A 24,155-nucleotide genomic window follows, 5' to 3' on the forward strand; every position below is an offset into this window, starting at 1 on the left:
TGGCTGCCTTTAGCTTTTGACTTTCTGAGTTAGAAAGTCCCCACACTGAGACTAAAGAAGAATTTGTTTTCCTCCAGTATCTATAGGACTTCATCTGCTACGTTAGCTCTTGGATCCATTTGGAGTTTACCTCTGAGCATGATGTGAGGTGTTCCTAATTTTATCTTTTTACGAATGGCTACCAGTTATCCCTGAACCGTTTTTTAAAAGTCCATCTTTGTCCCATGATTTGCAAGGCCACATGTATTATACACTAAGTTTTTCTGTGTGTGACTGTCCTGTCTGGGCCATGCAGCACAGTCCTCTACTAAGGGGCCAGCACCACAGCGTGGTGAATACACTATTCAGAGTGTATTTCAGCCTCTGGGACACACTTCCCTCTTTTAGTTCTTCTTTTTAGCTTTTCTTTTTCCATGTTTCCCTGATTATATTTTTGGTAACATATCTAATTTCCTTTCCTTGAGTTTACGTTTTTATTGGGATTGCATTACATTTGTAAAGTAATTTAGAAAATAACTGGCACTTTACCATGTTGAGTGGATCTATCTAAGAATAAGTAATGTCTTTCTGTTTGTTCAACGTCATTTCCTGTCTTTCAGGAATATTTTTAAGTCTTCCATGTATAGGTGTTATACTGTCATGATAAGCTTATTCCTAAGTATTCAGTCTACTTTCTTGCTATTAGAAGCAGGATGTTACCTATCATTGTGTACTTTAACTAGTCTTTTATATGAATGCCTTTATTTCTATAGGTTAATTTTATCCTGCTATCTTACTGAATTGTTTTCTTGTTTGAGTTAGCTTTATCATTGATTATCTAGGGTTTTCCAGATATACTATATTATCATCTGTTAAATAGAAATTGTTTTCTTCTTCTTTACCAATTTTTATGCATCTCATTGATGTCTCTTGCCTAATTCCATTGACTGATATATACAGGATAATGTTTAATAGTAGTGGAGTGAGTGGGCATTCTTGCCTTGTTCATGGCCTTCGTAGACATGCCTATAGTGTTTATCCAGTAAGTAGGATTCTGGCTTTGGAACAGAGGCACACACATTTTAACATGTAAGGAAAGCATCCGTCAACCATTTTACATTTTGTCAAAGTCTTTTTTATCACTTTTGGAGCCAATAGTTTTTTTTCTTTAGATCTATTAAATATAGTGAATGATATTAATGAGTTTCCTAATACTGAACCAACCTTGCATTTCTAAAATAAATTTCATTTGGTCATGTTGATTATATTCTTAGAATGGTATTAGATTCAACTTGCCAATATTTTATTTCACATTTTTGCATCCAAATACACAAATGACACTAGTCTATGGTGGGGATTTTTACTTATCTTTACCAGGTTGAAAAACTGATGGTATAATAAAAAATCTATAATAAAAATTAGAAATTTTTCTTTCCTTTTTGGTTCTTTAGAGCATCAGAAGCATTTTGTGTTTTAAAATTTATGAGAAATCCCTGTGAAACCACCTCTTCCTGGGGCTTTTTCTGGGGGAGTTCCTTAATAACTTTATTTCTTCCAGGAAAAGTGATTCTTTAGGTTTCTTAATCAATGGGGTCAATTTAGCCATCTATATTTCCCTCGAAAGTTATCCACTTCTTCTAGGTTTTCAAATGTATTTGAATAGAGATCTTTAAATCATCTCCTGATTTTAAAAAATTTACTTGTTTCCACTGTTATTTCCCCTTTGTGATTTCTTGTTTTGTAAATTTATGCTTAAACATTTTCTTCTTGATCAACTAAGCCAGTGGTCTGTCTAGTTTATCATTTTTTCTGAAATCCAGGGATTTTTTAAATTTCCATAGGTTTTTGGGAAACAGGTGGTGTTTGGTTACATGTGTAAGTTCTTTAGCGGTGATTTCTCAGATTTTGGTGCACCCACCATCCGAACACTGTACCCAATTTGTAGTCTTTTATCCCTAACTCCCCTCCCACACTTTCCCCCAAGTTCCCAAAGTCCACTGTGTCATTCTTATGTCTTTGCATCCTCATAGCTTAGCTCCCACTTATGAGTGAGAACATACGATGTTTGGTTTTCCATTACTGAGTTACTGCACTTAGAATAATGGTCTCCAGTTCCATCCAGGTTGCTATGAATGCCATTATTTCATTTCTTTTTATACCTGAGTAGTATTCCATAGCATATATACACCACAATTTCTTTATCCACTCATTGATTTATGGGCATTTGGGCTGATTCCATATTTTTGCAGTTACAAATTGTGCTGTGATAAGCATATATGTCCAAGTGTCTTTTTCGTATAATAACTTCTTTTGCTCTGGGTAGATACGCAGTAGTGGGATTGCTGGATCAAATGGTAGATCTACTTTTAGTTCTTTAAGGAATCTCCACACTGTTTTCCATAGTGGTTTTACTACTTTACATTCCCACCAGCATTGTAGAAGTGTTCCCTTTGTACCACATCCACATCACCATCTATTATTTTTTGATTTTTTGATTATGGCCACTCTTGCAGGAGTGAGGTGGTATAGCACTGTGGTTTTGATTTGTATTTCCCTGATCATTAGTGATGCTCAGCATTTTTTCAACTGTTTGTTGGCCATTTGTATATCTTCTTTTGAGAATTGTTTATTCATGTCCTCAGCCCACTTTTTGATGGGATTGTTTGAGTTTTTCTTGCTGACTTTTTCATTGTAGATTCTGGATATTAGTCCTTTATCAAATGTATAGATTGTGAAGATTTTCTCTTGTGGATTGTCTGTTAACTGCTGATTATTTCTTTTGCTGTGCAGAATCTTTTTTGTTTCATTAAGTCCCGTCTATCTTTGTTTTTGTTGTATTTGCATTTGGGTTCTTGGTCATGAAGTCTTTGCCTAAGCAAATATCTAGAAGGTTTTTTTCCAACGTTATCTTCTAGAATTTTTATGGTTTCAGGTCTTAAATTTAAGTCTTTTATCCATCTTGAGTTGATTTTTGTATAAGATGAGAGACAAGAATCTAGTTTCATTCTTCTACATGTGGCTTGTCAATTATCCCAGCACCATTCGTTGAATAGGGTGTCCTTTCTCCACTTTACGTTTTTGTTTGCTTTGTTGAAGATCAGTTGGCTGTAAGGACTTGGCTTTATTTCTGGGTTCTTTATTCTGTTCTTTGGTCTATGTGCCTATTTTTATATTAGTACCATGCTGTTTGGGTGACTATAGCCTTACAGTATAAAGTCAGACAATGTGATGCCTCCAGATTTGTTCTTTTTGCTTAGTTTTGCTTTGGCTATGCAAGCTCCTTTTTCATTCCATATGAATTTTAAGACAAAATCCAGTGTTTTGATATACTAATTAGCTCCATTGTATTCCCTTCTTTACCTCATTAATTTCTGCCTTTGTCACTAATATTACCTTCTTTATTTTCTCTTATAGTTCACTGTCTTGCTCTTTTTCTAGTTTTAGACCTGAGTAATTCTTTTATTGTTTTCCTTTTACCAATAAGTGTTTAGTGCTATGTTTCTTTACATGTATTCCATAGATTCTCATGTATACTGTTTTCATTATTATTTTCCAGAAATTTATCATTTTAGTTTGTATTTCCCTTTTAACCAAAAGTCTTCCAATTCCCAGATAGTAGGGCATTTTGTCTTTGTTTTCCATAATAATTTCTAGTTTTATTGCCCTGTGATCAGAAAGTACTGTTTGTAATGGTTTTACTTTACAAAATTCGCTCATGGTTACATAAATATACTCAATTTTTGTGAATATTCTATAAGCACTTGAGAAACAGGCGTATTCTCCAGTGTCAAGATTTAACAGGAATCTGGTGTGTGTTTATAACAACCACCTTTTGATTATGTTGTTTAGGTCTCCTCTTACATTTTACACCTATTCAACCTGTCTTTTGTTAAGAATAGTGTATAAGTTCTCTATTATAAATATTTTTCTGTCTGTGTCTCCTTGCATTTTCTGTAGTTTTTGCTTTATGAGTGTGATTCCTGTGTTATTTAGTGCATAGATTTTTATAAATATTATATCTTCATTGTGAATTCCAACTTTTAGCATTGAAAAGATACTTTCTTTGTCGTGTTAATGTTTTGAGGATTGGATATTTCTTTCTTTGCCATAAAGACCACTATCTCTCTGCTTTCATATTAAATAATAAGATATATTTTGTCCATTCTTTATTTTTTAGTTTACCACTTAAACTTTTATTTTTATTCATTTGCTTTTTTCTTCAATTGTTTAAATTGTGCTAAAATACCCACAACATAATTTGCCATGGTAACCATTTTTAACTGTACAGTTCCATGATGTTAAACACATTCATAATGCTGTCCAACCATCACCACTATCTGTCTCCAGAATTATTTCTATCACCCCAAATTGAAACTTTGTACCATTAAGGAATAACCCCCCTTTCTGCCTCCCTCCAGGCTCTGGCAGCCACCATTCTACTTTCTGTTTCTATGAATTTGACTAGTCAAGTGCCTCATATAAGTAGAATCACATAGTATTTGTCCTTCTGTGATTGGTTTATTTCAATTAGCATAATGTCTTCAAGGTTCATCCTTGTCTTAGCATGTGTCAGAATTTTCTCTCTTTTTAAGGCCAAGTAATTTGGAAATTACATATCTGATGAGAGATTAATATTAAGAATATATTTTAAAAACTCCTAAAACCCAACAACAAATAACTCTAACTAAAAATTGGCAAAGGACTTGAATAGAGATTTTTTCCAAGAAGATATACATGGCCAATAAGTCCATGAAAAGATGTTCAATATCACCAATCATTAGGGAAATACAAATCAACACTACAATGAGATATGACCTCAGACTCATTAGGATGGGTAACATTAACGGATGAGTTAAGCCCATTTACCGTATGGATGTGACTGATAATTCATCACAACTCTATCAAAATATCATAAAAGTATGTAGATTGTGTTACATTTGCTATGTTTCTTCGGGAGGTAAATATTCCGTGCTCTTAGGATATCCAGGAATTGAACTCAGCTCTGCACCAAGTGGACCTAATAGACATCTACAGAACTCTCCACCCCAAATCAACAGAATATACATTCTTCTCAGCACCACATCACACTTATTCCAAAATTGACCACATAGTTGGAAGTAAAGCACTCCTCAGCAAATGTAAAAGAACAGAAACTATAACAAACTGTCTCTCAGACCACAGTGCAATCAAACTAGAACTCAGGATTAAGAAACTCGCTCAAAACCACTCAACTACATGGAAACTGAATAACCCGCTCCTGAATGACTACTGGGTACATAACAAAATGAAGGCAGAAATAAAGATATTCTTTGAAACCAATAAGAAAAAAGACACAACATATCAGAATATCTGGGACACATTTAAAGCAGTGTGTAGAGGGAAATTTATGGCACTAAATGCCCACAAGAGAAAGCAGGAAAGATCTAAAATTGACACCCTAACATCACAATTAAAAGAACTAGAGAAGCAAGAGCAAACACATTCAAAAGCTAGCAGAAGGCAAGAAATAACTAAGACCAGAGCACAACTGAAGGAGATAGAGACACAAAAAACCCTTAAAAAAATCAATGAATCCAGGAGCTGGTTTTTTGAAAAGATCAACAAAATTGATAGACTGCTAGCAAGACTAATAAAGAAGAAAAGAGAGAAGAATCAAATAGACGCAATAAAAAATGTTAAAGGGGATATCACCACCGATCCCACAGAAATACAAACTACCATCAGAGAATACTATAAACACCCCTATGCAAATAAACTAGAAAATCTAGAAGAAATGGGTAAATTCCTGGACACATACTCTCCCAAGACTAAACCAGGAAGAAGTTGAATCCCTGAATAGACCAACAATAGGCTCTGAAATTGAGGCAATAATTAATAGCCTACCAACCAAAAAAAGTCCAGGACCAGATGGATTCACAGCTGAATTCTACCAGAGGTACAAGGAGGAGCTGGTACCATTCCTTCTGAAAGTATTCCAATCAATAGAAAAAGAGGGAATCCTCCCTAACTCATTTTATGAGGCCAGCATCATCCTGATACCAAAGCCTGACAGAGACACAACAAAAAAAAGGGAATTTTAGACCAATATTCCTGATGAATATTGATGCAAAAATCCTCAATAACATACCAGCAAACCAAATCCAGCAGCACATCAAAAAGCTTATCCACCATGATCAAGTGGGCTTCATCCCTGGGATGCAAGGCTGGTTCAACATATGCAAATCAATAAATGTAATCCAGCATATAAACAGAAACAAAGACAAAAACCACATGATTATCTCCATAGATGCGGAAAAGGCCTTTGACAAAATTCAACAGCCATTCATGCTAAAAACTCTCAATAAATTAGGTATTGATGGGATGTATCTCAAAATAATAAGAGATATTTATGAAAAACCCACAGCCAATATCATACTGAATGGGCAAAAACTGGAAGCATTCCCTCTGAAAACTGGCACAAGACAGGGATGCCCTCTCTCACCACTCCTATTCAACATAGTGTTGGAAATTCTGGCCATGGCAATCAGGCAGGAGAAAGAAATAAAGGGTATTCAATTAGGGAAAGAGGAAGTCAAATTGTCCCTGTTTGCAGATGACATGATTGTATATTTAGAAAACCCCATCGTCTCAGCCTAAAATCTCCTTAAGCTGATAAGCAACTTCAGCAAAGTCTATGTGCAAAATCAATGTGCAAAAATCACAAGCATTCTTATACACCAATAGCAGACAAACAGAGCCAAATCATGAGTGAACTCCCATTCACAATTGCTTCAAAGAGAATAAAATACCTAGGAATCCAACTTACAAGGGATGTGAAGGACCTTTTCAAGGAGAACTCCAAACCACTGCTCAACGAAATAAAAGAGGACACAAACAAATGGAACAGCATTCCATGCTCATGGATAGGAAGAATCAATATTGTGAAAATGGCCATACTGCCCAAGGTAATTTATAGATTCAATGCCATCCCCATCAAGCTACCAATGACTTTCTTCACAGAATTGGAAAAAACTACTTTAAAGTTCATATGGAACCAAAAAAGGGCCCTCATTACCAAGACAATACTAAGCCAAAAGAACAAAGCTGGCAGCATCATGCTACCTGACTTCAAACTATACTACAAGGCTATAGTAACCAAAACAGCATGGTACTGGTACCAAAACAGAGATATAGACCAATGGAACAGAACAGAGTCCTCAGAAGTAATACCACACACCTACAACCATCTGATCTTTGACAAACCTGACAAAACAAGTAGTGGGGAAAGGATTCCCTATTTAATAAATGGTGCTGGGAAAACTGGCTAGCCATATGTGGAAAGCTGAAATTGGATCCCTTCCTTACACCTTATACAAAAATTAATTCAAGGTGGATTAAAGACTTAAATGTTAGACCTAAAACCATAAAAACCCTAGAAGAAAACCTAGGCAATACCACTCAGGACATAGGCATGGGCGAGGACTTCATGTCTAAAACACCAAAAGCAATGGCAGCAAAAGCCAAAACTGACAAATGGGATCTAATTAAACTAAACAGCTTCTGCACAGCAAAAGAAACTACCATCAGAGTGAACAGGCAACCTACAGAATGGGAGAAAATTTTTACAATCTACTCATCTGACAAAGGGCTAATATCCAGAATCTACAAAGAACTCAAACAAATTTACAAGAAAAAAATGAACAACCCATCAAAAAGTGGGTGAAGGATATGAACAGACACTTCTCAAAAGAAGACATTTATGCAGCCAACAGACACATGAAAAAACGCTAATCATCACTGGCCATCAGAGAAATGCAAATCAAAACCACAATGAGATACCATCTCACACCAGTTAGAATAGTGATCATTAAAATGTCAGGAAACAACAGGTGCTGGAGAGGATGTGGAGAAATAGGAACACTTTAACACTGTTAGTGAGACTGTAAACTAGTTCAACCGTTGTGGAAGACAGTGTGGCGATTCCTCAAGGATCTAGAAGTAGAAATACCATTTGACCCAGCCATCCCATTACTCGGTATATACCCAAAGGGTTGTAAATCATGCTGCTATAAAGACACATGCACACGTACATTTATTGTGGCACTATTCACAATAGCGAAGACTTGGAAGCAACCCAAATGTCCATCAATGATAGACTGGATTAAGAAAATGTGGCACATAAACACCATGGAATACTATGCAGCCATAAAAAAGATGAGTTCATGTCCTTTGTAGGGACATAGATGAAACTGGAAACCATCATTCTGAGCAAACTATCGCAAGGACAAAAAACCAAACACCACATGTTCTCACTCATAGGTGGGAATTGAACAATGAGAACACTTGGACACAGGAAGGGAAACATCACACACTGGGGCCTGTCATGGGGTGGGGGGAGGGGGGAGGGATAGCATTAGGAGATATACCTAATGTAAATGACGAGTTAATGGGTGCAGCACACCAACATGGCACATGTATACACATGTAACAAACCTGCACATTGTGCACATGTACCCTAGAACTTAAAGTATAATTAAAAATATTGTTCTTTAAATTATAAAAGTTGTTTGTTGTTGGGTTTTAGGAGTTTTTATATATTCTGAATATTAATCTCTGATCAGATATATAATTTGCAAATTACGTGGCCTTAAAAAGAAATAAAATTCTGACACATGGTAAAACAGTGATGACCGTTGCAGATATTATGCTAAGTGAAATAAACCAATCACAGAAGGACAAATACTGTGTGATTCCACTTACATGATGCACCTGAGTAGTCCAATTCAGACTATTAAAAAAATAGTGAGTACTGGGGAGGATGCAGAGAAATTAGAATTCTTGTGCACTGTTGGTGGGAATGTAAAATGGTGCAGCCCCTGCAGAATACAGTATAAAAAATAGAATTACTGTATGACTCAGCAATTACACTTCTGGGAATACACCAAAAATAACTGAAAGCAGGGTTTTGAAGAGGCATTTATACCCCCATGCTCATAGCATTATTCACAATAGCAAAAGCATAGAAGCAATCCAGTGTCCACTGACAAATACATGGATAAGCAAAATGTGATCTGTCCATTTCTTTATTTTTAACCACTCAACATCACTTAAGTATACAGCATATACTTGGATCTTACGTTCTAAGGAAAACTGAAAAAAAAAAATTAAAGGATGAGTTAAGCTCATTCACATTATCAATGTGACTGATAATTCATAACGACCCTGTTAAAATATCATAAAATTATGTAGATTGTGTTACTTTGCTATGGTTTTTTTAGGAAGTAAATATTCCTGTTCTTTAAATTATAAAAAATATTTTGGGTATTTAAGAAAGTTTATATTTTTGTTCTAGTAATCACCTTTGTACTTACAACTTTTTAAATGTCCCTAATTCCTTTTTTTTCTTATTACACCACATACTATCTGTTTTTTCAGTTTTTAATTCATATATACTAGTTGCACATATTTACAGGGCACATTTAACATTTTGCTACATGCATACAATGTGTAATGATCAAATCTGGGTAACTGAGATGTCCACCACCTCAATCATTTATCATTTCTTTGGGTTGAGAACATTCCACATCTTCTCTTCTAGTACTTTTGAAATATATAATAAAATATTGTTAACTGTAATCACCCTACTGTGCTGCTAAATGCTAGGACTTATTCCTTCTTTCTAACTCTATTTTTGTTCCCATTAACCAATTTCTCTCTATTTCCTTCTCCCCTTTCACCTTGCCAGCCTCTGGTAACCACCATTGTACTCTCTACCTCCATGAGAACAATTTTTTTAGCTCCAACATATGAGTGAGAGCATGTGATATTAGGCTCTCTGTGCCTTTCACTTGACCTAATGTCCTCCAGTTCCACCTGTGTTGCTGCAATTGACAGGATTTTGCTTTTTTATGACTGAATAGTATTCCACGTGTATGTGTACCATATTTTCTTTATGCATTTATCTACTGATGGACACTTACGTTGATACCATGTTTGATCTATTGTAAATAGAACTGCAATGGCCATGAGAGTGTAGAGATTTCTTTGATGTACTGATTTGCTCTCTTTTAGACATATACCCATCACATCAGTGGGCTTGCTAGATCATATGGTAGTTCTGTTTTTAGTTGTTGTTTGAGGAACCTCTATACTTTTTTCCACAGTGGCTGAACTAGTTTACACTCCCACCAACAATGTACAAGGATTCCCCCTTGTTCCCCATCCTTGCCAGCATCTGACATTGCCTGTGTTTTTGAAAAGTTATTTTAACTGGGATGAGATGATATCTCATTGTGGTTTTGATTTGCATTTCCCTGGTGATTAATGCTTTTCACATATCTGTTGGCCACTTGTATGGCTTCTTTTGAGAATGTCAGTTCAGATCTTTTGCCAACTTTTGAATTAGTTTTTTTTTTTTTTTTTGCTATAGGGTTGTTTGAGTTCCTTATATATTCTGGTTATTAATTTCTTGTCAGATGGATAGTTTGCAAATATTTTCTCCTATTCTTTAAGTTGTCTCTTCACCTTATTGATTGTTTCATTAGTTGTGTAGGAGCTTTTCGCTTGATATAATCCTAATTGGCTATTTTTGCTTTTGTTGCCTGTGCTTTTAAGGTCCTACTCAAAACATATTTGCCCAGACAGATGTTCTAAAGTGTTTTCCTAATGTTTACTTCTAATGTTTGCATAGTTTCAGGCCTTACATTTAAGTCTTTAATCCATTTTGAGTTGATTTTTATATATGGGTGAGAGATAGGGGTCAAGTTTCATTCTTCTGCATATGAATGTCCAGTTTTCCCACAACCACTTATTAAGGAGACTATCCTTTTTCAAATGTATGTTCTTAGTGCCTTTGTTGAAAATAAATTGGCTGTAAATGCATAGATTTATTTCTAGATTCCCTATTCTGTCTCCTTGGTCTATGTGTCTGGCTTTAGTGTATTTATTACAGATTTTTGCTTTGTGGTTACCAGGAAACCTAAAAAACACATCCTATAACAAGTTATTTTAAACTGATAACAAATTAACTTTGATCATAAAGAAAATAAACGAGCAAAGAAAAAACTAAAAATCCCTACACTTTAACTCATTTCCTCCTACATTTTCACCTTTTGTTGTCTCAATTTAAGTCTTTTTATATTGCCTATCTCTTTAAAAATTATTATTATTTTTAATAGATTTGCCTTTGCATCTTTATACTCAAGATATGAGTGGTTTGCACACCACAACTGCAGTATTAGAGTGTTCTGAATTTTCCTGTCTTCTGACTTTTACCATTGAGTTTCACACCTTCGGATAATTTCTTGTTGCACATTAGTACCTTTTTCTTCCAGATTGAAGACTTCTTTTCAGCCTTTCTTGTAAGACAGATCTGGCGGGCATGAATTCTCTTGGCTTTTGTTTGTCTGGGAAAGTATTTCTTTTTCAGGTTTGAAGGATAGCTTTGCTGAGTAGAGCATTCTTGGTTGGAAGAGTTTTTTGTTGTTTTTTTTTTCCTTTAGCACTTTAAATATGTCATCCAACTCCCTCCTGACCTATAAAGTTTCCACTGAGAAGTCTGCTGCCAGACATATCAGAGCTTCTTTAGATGTTATTTGATTATTTTATCTTGCTTCTTTTATAATTCTTTCTTTGTCCTTTACATTTGAGAGCTTGATTATTAGATAAATTGGGGTAGTTTTACTTGGGTTGGATATTCCTGGTGATCTTTGATCTTCTTGTACCTCAGTATTCCTATCTTTCTCTAGGTTTGGAAAGGTCTCTGTAATCACTTCTTTGAATAAACTTTCTACTCCTATCTTTTTCTCTACTACTTCTTTAAGGCCATGACTCCACAGATTTGCCCTTTCTTGATTTCATAAGTGTTCTGCATTCTTTTTTATTTTCCCCTCTGACTGTATATTTTTCAATGGCCTAAGTATTAGTCCCTTTTGTGTTGCCATAAAGGGATACCTGAGGCTGGGTAGTTTATAAAGAAAAGAGGTTTATTTGGCTCACAGTTATGCAGGCTGTACAGGAAGCATGGTGCCTGCATCTGCCTCTAGTTGGGGCCTCAGGGAACTTTGCCTCATGGCAGAAGGCAAGGGGAGCCAGTGTGTTGTGTAATCAGAGAGGGAACAAGAGGGAGTGATGGGGGGAGTTCCATGCTCTTGAACAGCCAGCTCCTGTGTGAACCAAAAGTTCAAGAACTCATTACTGTGGGGAAGGCACCAAGCTGTTTATGAGGGATCCACCCTCATGACCCAAACACCTCCCAGTAGGCCCCACGTCCAACACTGAGGATCACATTTCAACATGAGATTTGGAGGGGACGAATATTCAAACTATATCAGCCTGTATTCAAGCCTGATTCTCCTGCCTGATCAGTTCTGCTATTGAGACACTCTGATGAATTTTTCAGTTTTTAATTATGTTTTTCAGCCCCAGGATTTCTGTTTATTAGTGTTATTATTGTTATTATTTCAATCTTTTGTTAAATTAATCTGATAAGTTTCTGAATGGCTTTTCTGTGTCTTTTTTTTTTTTTTTTTTGAGACGTGGTCTCATTCTGTCACTCAGGCTGTAGTGCAATGGTGTGATCTCAGCTCACTGCAACCTCTGCCTCCCAGATTCAAACAGTTCTCCTGCCTCAGCCTCCCAAGTATCTGGGATTACAGGCACATGCCACCATGCCCAGATAATTTTCGTATTTTTAGTGGAAATGGGGTTTCACCATGTTGGCCAGGCTGGTCTTGAACTCCTGACGTCAAGTGATCTGCCCATCTTGGCTTCCCAAAGTGCTGGGATTACAGGTGTGAGCCACCACACCCAACCTTTTCTGTGTCTTATTGAAGTTTTCCTCAAAATAGCTATATTTTTGTAGAATTCTCGGTCTTAAAGTCACACATCTTCATATCTCTAGGGTTGGCTAATGGTGCCTTATTTCATCTATTTGACGGAGTCATATTTTTCTGAATGTTCTTAATGCTTCTGGATGTTCATTGCTGCCTGGGCATTGAAAAGTTAAATATTTATTCCAGTCATCACATGGGCTTTGTTTGTACCCATCCTTTAGAGGACGTATCATTGATTCAAAGGAGACTGACTGACTGTTGAGTTCCCTAAGCCTGTGGTCACTGCAGCCATTTTTGCACTACAGAGCATCCTAAGTCCAGTTACACTGCAAGTCTCTTGCAACCTCCTAGATACCCAGCTCTGATGCAGTTGGGGAAAATCAGGGAGAATTCTCTGGGCTCCCAAAGTCCCTCACTCACTTCCCTCTGTTTCCCCATAGCAGATGGAGTATCTCTCCACACTGAGCTGCCTGGAGTTGGAAGAGGAGTGATACAGGCACTCTCATGGCTGCCACAGCTAGCACCAATGCTGGGTCTCACCCAAAGTCCCACAGCTGCCCAGACAAGCACAGTACTGGAGCTCATCCAAGGTCTGCAGCTGCTACTGCCTAACTGCCATTGATGTTTATTCGAGGCTCAAGGTCACTTTAGTCAGCCAGTGGTGAAGCCAGCCAGGACTCAGTACCATCATACCAGGGTGGTATTATGGTCTTCCAGCCTGGGGTCAGCCTAGAAATGTTGTCTGGGAGTAATAGCCTGGAATCAGGAGCTTCAGGGTTCTTCTCAGTGTGGTTTTGCTGTGGCAGGGTTTGTGCTAGGTTCCAATGCAAAGGCCCCTGTACTCTTTTCTCTCCTTCTCCGCAGAAGGAGTCTCGCTCTAAGCTATAGTGCCCGGAGTTGAGAGAGTTGTGATGTGGGCACTCCTATGGCCCCTGCATCTGGTGTTAAATTGGGTTGCATCCCAAGCCTTCTGCCTCCCAGACCAGTGCAGTACCACAGGGTTCACCCAAGGACTGTGGTCACTATAGCCCTGCTGGCACTGAAATTTATTTGGGACCTATGGCCACTTTAGGTAACCAGCAGTGAAGTAGGGCAGGACTCAGGTTCATCCTGCAGGGCAGCGATTCTCCTCTGGCCTGGGGTGGGTCTAAATGCTCCCTCTGTGGGCACTGGCCTGGAATCAAGGACCACGGAATTCTGCCAGGTGCTGTGTTCCACTGTGGTGAGGCCAGCATTGAGCTCCAATGCAAGGTCCCACACTCACTTCCCTCCCTCCTTGAAGCACACAGATTCTCTCTCTGCACTGTGCTGCTTGGTGTTGGGGCAGGGTGGTGTAGGCAATACTATACTGTCCTTCCTACCTTCTTCAATGTCTTTTCTTGTTATTATGCTAAAATTAGGTACTATGATCACTCATCTGATTTTTCAGTTCTTGTGAAGGTGCCTTCTTGCATGCATAGTTGTTCAATTTTATGTTCCTACAGGGTTCAGTCGCTGGAGGGTAATATTTAGCTATCTTGCTCCACTTTCTGGATTGTCGGTTGTTGTTGTTGTTACAGACTGTCAGTGTCACCTGGGCTGGAGTGCAGTGGCATGATCTCAGCTCACTGCAACCTATACCTCCTGGGTTCAGGAGATTCCCCTGCCTCAGTCTCCCAAGTAGCTGGGATTATAGGCACCTGCCACCATGCCTGGCTAATTTTTGTGTTTTTAGTAGAGAATGGGTTTCACCATGTTGGCCAGGCTGGTCTCGAACTCCTGACATCAAGGGATCCACCCGCCTTGGCCTCTCAAAGTGCTGGGATTACAGGCGTGAGCCACCATGCCCAGCCCCTGGTTTGTCAGTTTTTAATGGTGTACTTGAACTATTAATCATTGCCTAATTGATTCAATTAGGCATCAACATCAAAGAGTTTCTATTTTCCTCTTCATCTCCCTTATCACCTCCTATAGTTTAATCACTTCTATTTTGTCAATACATATAGCATTTGCATATTAGTTTTCCAGTCTCACCTATGTTTCAATCATTTACATATATGATTATGAGTTTTGTGTGTGTGTGTGTATGTGTGTATCCACCTTCACCATCATTGTTCTTGTTGAAGTTGTCCAGTTATCTTTTGGTTTGATGAAGCTCATCCTGTAGCAGATTACTGAAGAATGTGCTATGGACACACAAATCTCTAGACTCTTGTATGTTTAAATTGATGTTTGATGGACACGTAGATGGATATAAAATCCTTGGTTTACACTTTTTTTTCATTGAGTTGATAGAAAATGCTGCTTCATTGTTGCCTTGCTTTTTTGTTTGTTTTATCTTTGAAATCTAATGTTTTTACTAGGATACATCTTGGTATTAATTTTCCCAGATACAAAATGGATCCTTTCAAAATTAGACTTACCTATTATTTTTCTATAAAGTTATCTTAATTATAACTTTAAATATTAGTCCTATTTCATAGTTAATGCTGCTGTTGTTTTCTTCAATTACACCAATTATACAGATGTTATTTCTTCTTTGCCTGCCTGTATTATATTTTTCTATTATTTCCTCATTGATGTTTTTTACTTATTTCTTTATCTCACTACATTTTCTTGTTTTTCTGACTTACTTTTCTACCTTTTATTAAGTTTCCATTTAAGTTATATCAGTATTGAAAAATACTGATCCTTTAGTGAATATTTTGATTGCTTTGATATAAGAAAAATAAGTGTATCCTCTGATATTTTTGGTTCTTTTTAATCTTACAGGACCATACATGTTCCCCTTTTGCTACTTTTGTCCTTTGTCATTCAATTTCTAAAAGGAGCCTACTCCTTATTTTTTTTGGTCTTTTCTCTTTCCCAGGTGTTATGTATTTTGAAGACTGATACATAAAATTCACATGTGCTTTTTAAGTTCTTTCTCTGTAGCCCTTTCTCTGATCTACCCAGGACCCATATTTAGTATTTTCAGTCTTGCAGTGGACTTGCTTATTCTGATAGGGTTTTCAGATCAATGTTAGGCTTTTTCTAGCTCGCTTTTCTCACTGTTTTATCTCAACCTGCCATTGCTCATCAATAAATGTTGCACGGAGTGGATGTAGGGCAAGAACAGAGATTCTTCACTATAACTTTGAAATTTTTATTCTTTATTTTTTACTTACTGTTATTTTGATATTTTAGTATTTTATAGTTAGGTTATGCCTGAGTGTCTAGTTTTGTGTAATCTTGTTTTTCTTTCCTGTTTTTCTGTGTCATTTTTTGAGGAAATATTGGGAGACACAGGCCTAGGCAGCTGCCATAGTCCTTAGTCACATGGAAATCAAATCAAAGGACTTGGAAGATTCAATTTACTTATTTGTGTTTGCCAATGTTGAAAACTATATAAGTTGCAAATCTTTAGAAATTCTAGATAAAACATAATAAACATTTTTAAATGTCTATTATGATCTGACAGGAAAGCAAAGGAAATCTTCAGGGCTAGAAAACCAAGAGAGAATTAAAATCCAGAGCAGTAAGTTACAGATCTAATTGCAGAACAATCCTCAACTGTAATTTTCCCTTATGAAAAGAAATTTGGCTGTTAGAGTTTATTTGCAGAAGATGAGGCCTAGGGAAGAAAAGTGTTGCAAATGAAATCCCTGAATAATGCTACGACTGCTAACAAGACTACACCCTCAGTAAAAGGATACTGTAGATAAAAAACCATCTACCAGCACAGGGAAATGGAAATATGTCTGTGCAAGCCTGCACCACATGGGGACTTCAAGTTCTGTGTGTTCTGGAATAGCTAATCTGTGAAATCAGCATGATAGGAATTCTCATCTGGTGACACTCCGGGTCAGAGGACGCTTGGCAGAAGCAAATACAAACTTGATGTAAAGAATGATTCCCTTAACTTGGGCTACACAGGATTTTCACAGACAATTGCTCTGCCAAAGGTGAGCTTATAATTCAAAACACAAACTTATGGGGAGCAATACGCCATGGATAAAAAGCAGCAGGCAAAATAATAGCATTACTAGACTTCAAGAATTTCAGATAATTGAACAATCTGATAGAGCATTTGACATAAGTATGTTTCAGGTTCTCTACCTCCACTTAGAACGCTGTAAAAAAAAAATGTTACTGTCTAGCCAGGTGCAGTGGTGGGTGCTTGTAATTCCAGCTACTTGGGAGGCTGAGGCAGGAGAATCACTTGAACCCAGGAGGCAGAGGTTGCAGTGAGCTGAGATCATGCCATGCCACTGCACTCCAGCCTGGTGACAAGAGTGAGACTCCATTTAAAAAAAAAAAAAAAAAAAAAACAATGCTACGCTACTCTCACCCTAGTAATAAAAATTGGGATCACCTACAAAACCATGGCTTTCCTTGAGCCCATAAGAATATTCCAGTAGAGGGTAGTTAAGTAGGCAGAATTCAAAAGAGAGGCAACCCTACCCAAACAGAGTTGGAACACATGAGCTTTCTCATTTTTGGCCAAGCAGGAGAAAAACAGGTCACCACCACACAAGTGGGTAAGAAGTAACCACTGAAGTTTTTAATAGCCAAGTGTGGGATATCATATGCATTTGAAAAATCCAGAGGCCCCACGCACATGGGGGCTTGCACTCACAAGGTCTTCTCCACAGGTCTCTGTAAGATGCTCACAGGAAGGACTGGGGCACAGCACGGCACAGAGGCATGTAGGGAATGTGGGGCGCAGAGGCATGTAGGGAATCATCACCCACAGCTGGGGACAGACAGGTGACCTCTCCCACTTTCTCAGTAGCTCTGAAGCTATAAAAGCCTCCTGCGGAGGGGCAGCAAAGCCTCTTATTCCCAAAGCACAAGCAAAGATCTATGACTTCTGGGGATAGGAGTAAAAGCAAAACTTTTCTGCCTCTAGAAGAAAGATGTTAAACTATCTTGGGGCCAGGATCCTTCACCATTACTAACAGAGAGCTGTTACCATGGGAAGGGACAAGAAATACTACCCAAGACCAACCACTGTAAAAGGCAAAGTTTGGCTACGGAGAGAAGTGACTTGGGTGCTGATCAAACATCTCAGATTGCCTGAGAGTAAGGCTGGATAAGGACAAGTGAGAAATCCCCTGCCCATCACAGGCCTAGCAGGGAGTAACCAGTGAAGGGAGTATATCCCCTGAGGGAAGGAAAGAACTGAGAGAGAAACCTGCTGTGTCGTGCAGGTGTTCAGGGAAGGCTGAAGGCTAAAGGGAAATAGAAACACTAGGAAAGTCCCTGGCCCCTCAGCTCCTACTGTGAACACAAGGCAACAGCAGCACACTTCTGGAGGAATTTGATTCTTCGGTGCATTGAAGATGTCAATAGCAACAACTAATTCCAAGCCAGACCTATCTCTGACCAAACTGGCTCAACCCCCATGCTAATGGCATGACAGAAGAAGAGGTGTGCCCATTTTAAGGCACAATACAATTTACATCAATCTCTACTGTGCTTCAATACATGATGTCTGACATTCAATAAAAAATTACAATACACAAAAGGAAGAAAGAAAAATATCCATTCTAAAGTAATAAACAACAGAACCAGACACAGAAATGTCCCAGATGTTGGAACTATCAGACAATGATAACTATGATTACTATGTTAAATAATCTAGTGGAAAATGTGGAAAACATGTATTAAAAGATGAGGAATTTCAGCAAAGATATGGAAATTATAAGAAGAGTCCAATTGAAATACTAGAAATAAAATACATAATATCTTAAATTAAGAATTTATTCCATGAACTCATCAGTAGACTGTGCACAGCTAGGAAAAAGTTAGCTATCTTGAAAATAGGTCAATAGAAATAAAAACTGAAACATAAATGAAAAAAAGAATGAAAAAACACCATATTACCAAAGAGTTATGGGTAAATACCTCATTTCCTCACATACATATCATTGAAATCACAGAAAGATAAACAGACGAGAGAGAGCAGTATAGAGGGAGAAATCATGGCTGAAAATGCCCAAAAATAATAAAAGGTATCAAACTACAGATCCAAGTATCTCAGAGAACACCAAGCAGGATACGTTTAAACACAGAGACACACACACGTTCTAGGTATATCATATTTAAGTTGAATTTTTTTTTTTTGAGATGGAGTTTCGCTCTGTCGCCCAGGCTGGAGTGCAGTGGCACAATCTCGGCTCACTGCAAGCTCCGCCTCCTGGGTTCACGCCATTCTCCTGCCTCAGCCTCTCTGAGTAGCTGGGACCACAGGTGCCCGCCACCACGCCCAGCTAATTTTTTTGTATCTTTAGTAGAGACAGAGTTTCACCATGGTCTCAATCTCCTGACCTTGTGATCCGCCTGCCTCGACCTCCCAAAGTGCTGGGATTACAAGCCTGAGCCACCACGCCCGGCCTTGAAATTTTAAAAAGAGAGTATTTTGAAGGCAGCTAGAAGGGAGAAAAGAAACACTTTACATAGAAAAAAAACCAAGATAGGAATCACAGCAAACTTCATATCAGAAACTATATAATCTAGAGGACAGTGGAATGACATCTTTAAATGACTGAAAGAAAAAATTGCCATCCCAGAATTCTATTCTCAGAGAAAATATCTTTTACATATGAAGACAAAAATAAGGATTATTTCAGACAAAGATAACACATCTTAGCAGATCTGCAAAGTTAGAAATGTTAAATGGCATTCTCCAGGCCAAAATGTGGATTGTACAAAGAAATAAAAAGTACCAGAAATACTAAAAATGAAGTAAATATGAAAGACATTTTGGTACTGTTAGTTGAGATCACTTGAAATACAATTGAATCTCCAAAGGAAAAAGAAAGAAAGAAACATGCCAAAGAAAATGTATGTCAACAAAGCAAAAAGGAGGGCAACTGGAAGTATGCCACTTGAAGGTTCTCACACTTTACATGAGGTGATAAATTACTATTTAAAGTTAGACTGCAATAAGTTAAAGATACATATTTGTAAAGCCTAGATCCAACACTAAAAATATTTAAGGTGTGAATAACAAATCAATAGAGGAAGTAAATGAATATTTTAAAAATACCCAATTAATTCAAAGAAGACAAGGGGAAAAAGAAATAAAGAACAGATAAGGCAAATATAAAACAGCAAGCAAGTTGGCAGTTTTTAATCCAAAAACATCAATAATTACCTTAAGTCTAAATGTTTTACACTAGGGGTTGTCAAACTATAGGCCAAGGGCCAAATATAAATATACGAATATAAATCATTCTATTATAAAGACACATGCTTGTGTATGTTCATTGCAGCACTACTCACAATAACAAAGACATGAAATCAACCTAGATGCCAATCTTTGAGAGACTGGATAAAGAAAATGTGGTGCATATACACCATGGAGTACTATACAGCCATTAAAAAGAATGAAATTATGTCCTTTGCAGTTACATGAATGGAGCTGGAGGCTATTATTTTTAGCAAACTAACACAGGAACAGAAAACCAAATACCACATGTTCTCACTTGTAAGTGGAAGCTAAATGATGAGAACACATGGACACATAGAGGGGAACAAAAGGCACTGGGGCCTACTTGAGGGTGGAGAATGGGAGGAGGGAGAGGATCAGGAAAAATAACTAATAAGGACTAGGCTTAATTGCTGTGTGATGAAATAATCTGTACAACAAACCTGGTGACACACTTTAAAACTTGGAGAAAATAAATGTTTTTCTAGAAAACTTTAGAAAAAAAAAGAAAAAAGAAAATTGAAGTCACTATGTTACTATCAGACAAAGTTGACTTCAAAACAACATTATCAAAGATGAAAGGAAAACTAGATCATTTTAGAAGGGTCAGTTTCTTAGGAAAACACACAATAATCTCAAATATCTATGCACTCCACAGAGCTTCAAAACAAATATGAAGCCAACCCTGATAGAAACGAAAGTAAAAGCAGACAAATCTATAGCTATATTTGGAAACTTTAGCACTCTTTTTCAGTAATTGATAAAAGAAATAGAATAAGGACATAAAAGGCCAAAACAACATTTTTAGCCAAATTACTCAAATTGACCTTTTATAGAACACAATCCACCCAGCAACAGAAGAATGCATATCTTTACAAATGCTCTTGGAACATTCACCAACATCCACCATATTTTTGACCACAAAACAAACTTCAACAAGTCTAAAATAATTAAAATCATCCAAAATATGTTATCTGCACACAACAGAAATAAACCAGAAATCAATAATAGAAAATGATGTGGGGAAATCCTCCAAATATTTGCAAATTATGCAACACACTTAAGAAGTCACAAGGGAAATTCGAAAATGTTTAACCCTTTTCCCATTTAGAAAAATGAAGTGTAGCTCACTGCCAGTGCTCATTTGCTTTTTACATAAACATGCTCTTTAAGGCAGAAGCAAATCTGACTGATTTTCAATGCGAAAATAAAATAGAAAAAGTGATCTTGGAGTTAAGCAGAACTAACATCAGAATCATCTGAATCATCAGAATTGTCTATTTCAGAAAGATCGGATTTATTGAACAAATCTTCAGCCAACAACTGTTCAAGAACAATGTTAACATCACACACAGGAATGCTATATTTTCTAGGATTTTACATTTTCAGCAACTGAGAATTACTATATTTTGTAAATGGAAATACCTCTACTAAAAACAGAATGCTATAAATAGAATGATGGCTTTTGTTTCCAAAGTCGATATACTCGAGCGATTCAAAAATTAAAGGTGATATATTTCATGACAAAGGTATCTTGGGGTAGATGCTGCTGCCACAAGTACCATTGGCAAGTATTCTCGGGGCAAATGGGAAAGGGCTAATTAAATGAAAAGGAAAACACAACATGTCAAAAGTTGTGGGATGCAACTGAGGCAGTGCTCAAATGGAAATCTATAGCATTAAATGCTTACGCTAAAATAAACATGCTTAAAATTATTCATGGCATAGAAATGGAATTGAGAACAGAAAATATCAAGACACTGTGAAAAACAGGCAAAGTTGTCAAATACCAAAAAAGAACTAGGAGAAACGGAAACAAAAAGTCATTAAAATTCAAGATGAAGTGATGAGTGGAACAGCAGATCTGTCATAATTGAAAAAAAAGTAAATTGGAAGGTGAACCTGAGACATTACACAAGTTTAGCATATAGAGCTATAAAACCAGAGACCAGGAAACATAAAATGTAAGAACCAACATCCCACAGGAGGGAATGGAGAGTGAGTGAGGGGCGGTGTTTGAAGGAATGATTATCAAGGCTATCCCCATACCAGTGAAAAACATAAATCCTCAGATTCAGGAATCACAGCATGTTCTAAAGGAAGAGAAATAGAAGTGAAATTAGACATATCACTTGTAGAGCTGCAGAACTCCAAAATCTGAGACGATCTGGCAATCAACCTGAAACAAGTTAAGATTTCTAAAACAGAACGATTAGACTGTAAATGGTTATTTCCACAGAAAACAATAGAAGTCAAAAGACAGCAAATCATATCTTCAAAAGATTTTTTTAAAAGCATGGCTATCAACATAGAATTCCATACCCAGCTGAAGTATCTGCCAGTGAGAGCAAAATAGACTTTGCTGGAAAAGGCCAAGCATTTCACATTGAGAGAACTTTGGTTTAAAGAAAACGTCATGAAGGATTTGAGGCAGGAGAAGCAAGATGCGGGAGGCAGGGGCAAACAAAAGCCTGATAAATATTGGGTGAATCTGAACAAGGACCCCCCTGGGTGAGGCAGAGCAGCCCCTACCCACCCGCAGGCACCGCACATGACCAGCACTGCTCTTCCCTGTCTCCACCAGCATCTCTGCTGCCCTCCAAAGAGCCTAGGTGCATCCGTGGTGATGCTGCTTTGGGAGCGTGAAGATTCCCCTGTCACCACCGTCATTTCAATTCTGTGTTTAGCCTTCTCATCACACTGAAGCGGAGCTTCTGCTTCTTACCCAGTCATGGCTTCCCTGCAGCAGTCTGTGGACTTCCGGATGCGTCAGGAATGAGGGCTGGCCCGGGCCAGGGAGGATCTGGATGATCTACTCGAATGAGCTGTTTCTCTGATGAGAACAGAACGACAGAAGTTCCCATATAGACAACGGCATTGTGTTGAGGGCTTGGTCCTTTTCATTAAAATAAAAACCCATCCTGAAATTCAAACCCTGCTTCCATGGCACAGGGTTAAAGAAATGGAGTCTGAATCTTACAAAGTGCCTCCTCTGGGACCCTCTACTGCCAATTACTGCTTGCTTCCTCTCACCTCCTCCTCCAGCCTGAGTCATGCCTTTGAATTTTTACCAAAAGCCAAATGGAAGTGTCCAGGCAGCTCCTGATTTAGCTCAGCTCCTAAGATGACAGGAACACAAGAGGCAGGGCTGGGGGCGTGGTCTCCTGGGCTGGGAGCTGTCTATTCATGCTGTCTCAGTACCTGCTGCTCTGGGCTGCAGATATTTCTCGGTACGTCCATATCACCCCATTGGAACAAGGCTTCCTGAATGAGAGAGTGCACCCTCCATGCCGACCCTGGCACCTTGCCTTGAGTAGGTGTTTGTTGAATGAATGAATGAATGAATGAATGAATGCATAGACACTGAGGAGAATGTGAAACCTTGACCCTTATTTGAGCAGAGGACTGGAGAAGATGCTTCTGTGAGAATGTAAAGGAAAAACCCCTTGGATTCATTAACACGGAGGAAAGGTAAATCCCACAGAGTCCTAGTGACCTTACCAGCAACTCAGATGCAACCTGACAGGGCGGCCATGTGCCAAGGCGGCATGGGCAGCCGGATCCAAGGGTGAGCACAGGCTCCCCTGCAGGGTGACATAGGCCAGGAGAACATTGCAATAGAAACAGATGCGAGTCAGAGGGCATGAGTTGAAAAAAAAAGTTGAAGAAAAGATGGGGAAAACCATTTCTCCATGTTTACTGATGGCACATGACAAGGATAAATTGTCTGAAACAGAAAAGATGGACGATGAAGTTGATACAACTGGAAGGAAACATGCCTTCTCCCTGGTGGTTAGGAAATGGGATGGCCCGGCCGCTGGAGCCAAGGTAGGGAGTGCCCTGACTCTGCTCCCGGTTTTCAGGCAGCACAAGGCCACCCAGGATGGGCCATAAAGTCCATTTATTTGATTGGCGCCAACATTTGAAAAAGAAGAACAGAATAAAGACAGAATGTAAGTATGAAACTGTTTTGTTTTCACCAAGGGTGGAGGCAGAGAGAGAGAAGACAAAGAGAGAGACAGAGAGAGAGAGATGGGGAGACAAAGAAGATGTGTGTGTGAGAGAGAGAGAAGCTCTCACAGCGTAACATGATTTTTTTGTGCCCTGGTTGAGAGCTAAAGAACAGGATGGTGCAGCTCTGGGGGACACATTATCTCTGCAAGTCTCTGAGGTCTGGGAGATGCAAAGCA

At 38.1% G+C, this 24,155-nt stretch overlaps 1 protein-coding gene across 3 annotated transcripts in view; it reads left to right on the top strand.

Annotated features, from left to right (window-relative positions):
• The window catches only part of LOC116466521 (sperm acrosome-associated protein 7), a 51,145-nt gene that overhangs the window by 18,089 nt on the left and 8,901 nt on the right, over positions 1 to 24,155 (top strand). For 2 of the 3 annotated variants that reach the window (XM_058437055.1, XM_058437054.1), the window contains one exon: positions 13,232 to 13,381. The exons of the other annotated variant lie outside the window; for it this stretch is intronic. In XM_058437055.1, coding sequence (XP_058293038.1) covers positions 13,232 to 13,381 — 150 coding nt within the window. The remainder of the gene's footprint in view (positions 1 to 13,231; positions 13,382 to 24,155) is intronic. 3 annotated transcript variants of the gene reach the window in all.

This window comes from Hylobates moloch, unplaced genomic scaffold (assembly GCF_009828535.3).
Source record: "Hylobates moloch isolate HMO894 unplaced genomic scaffold, HMol_V3 SCAFFOLD_4, whole genome shotgun sequence".
In the NCBI taxonomy this organism is placed as follows: Eukaryota; Metazoa; Chordata; class Mammalia; order Primates; family Hylobatidae; genus Hylobates; species Hylobates moloch.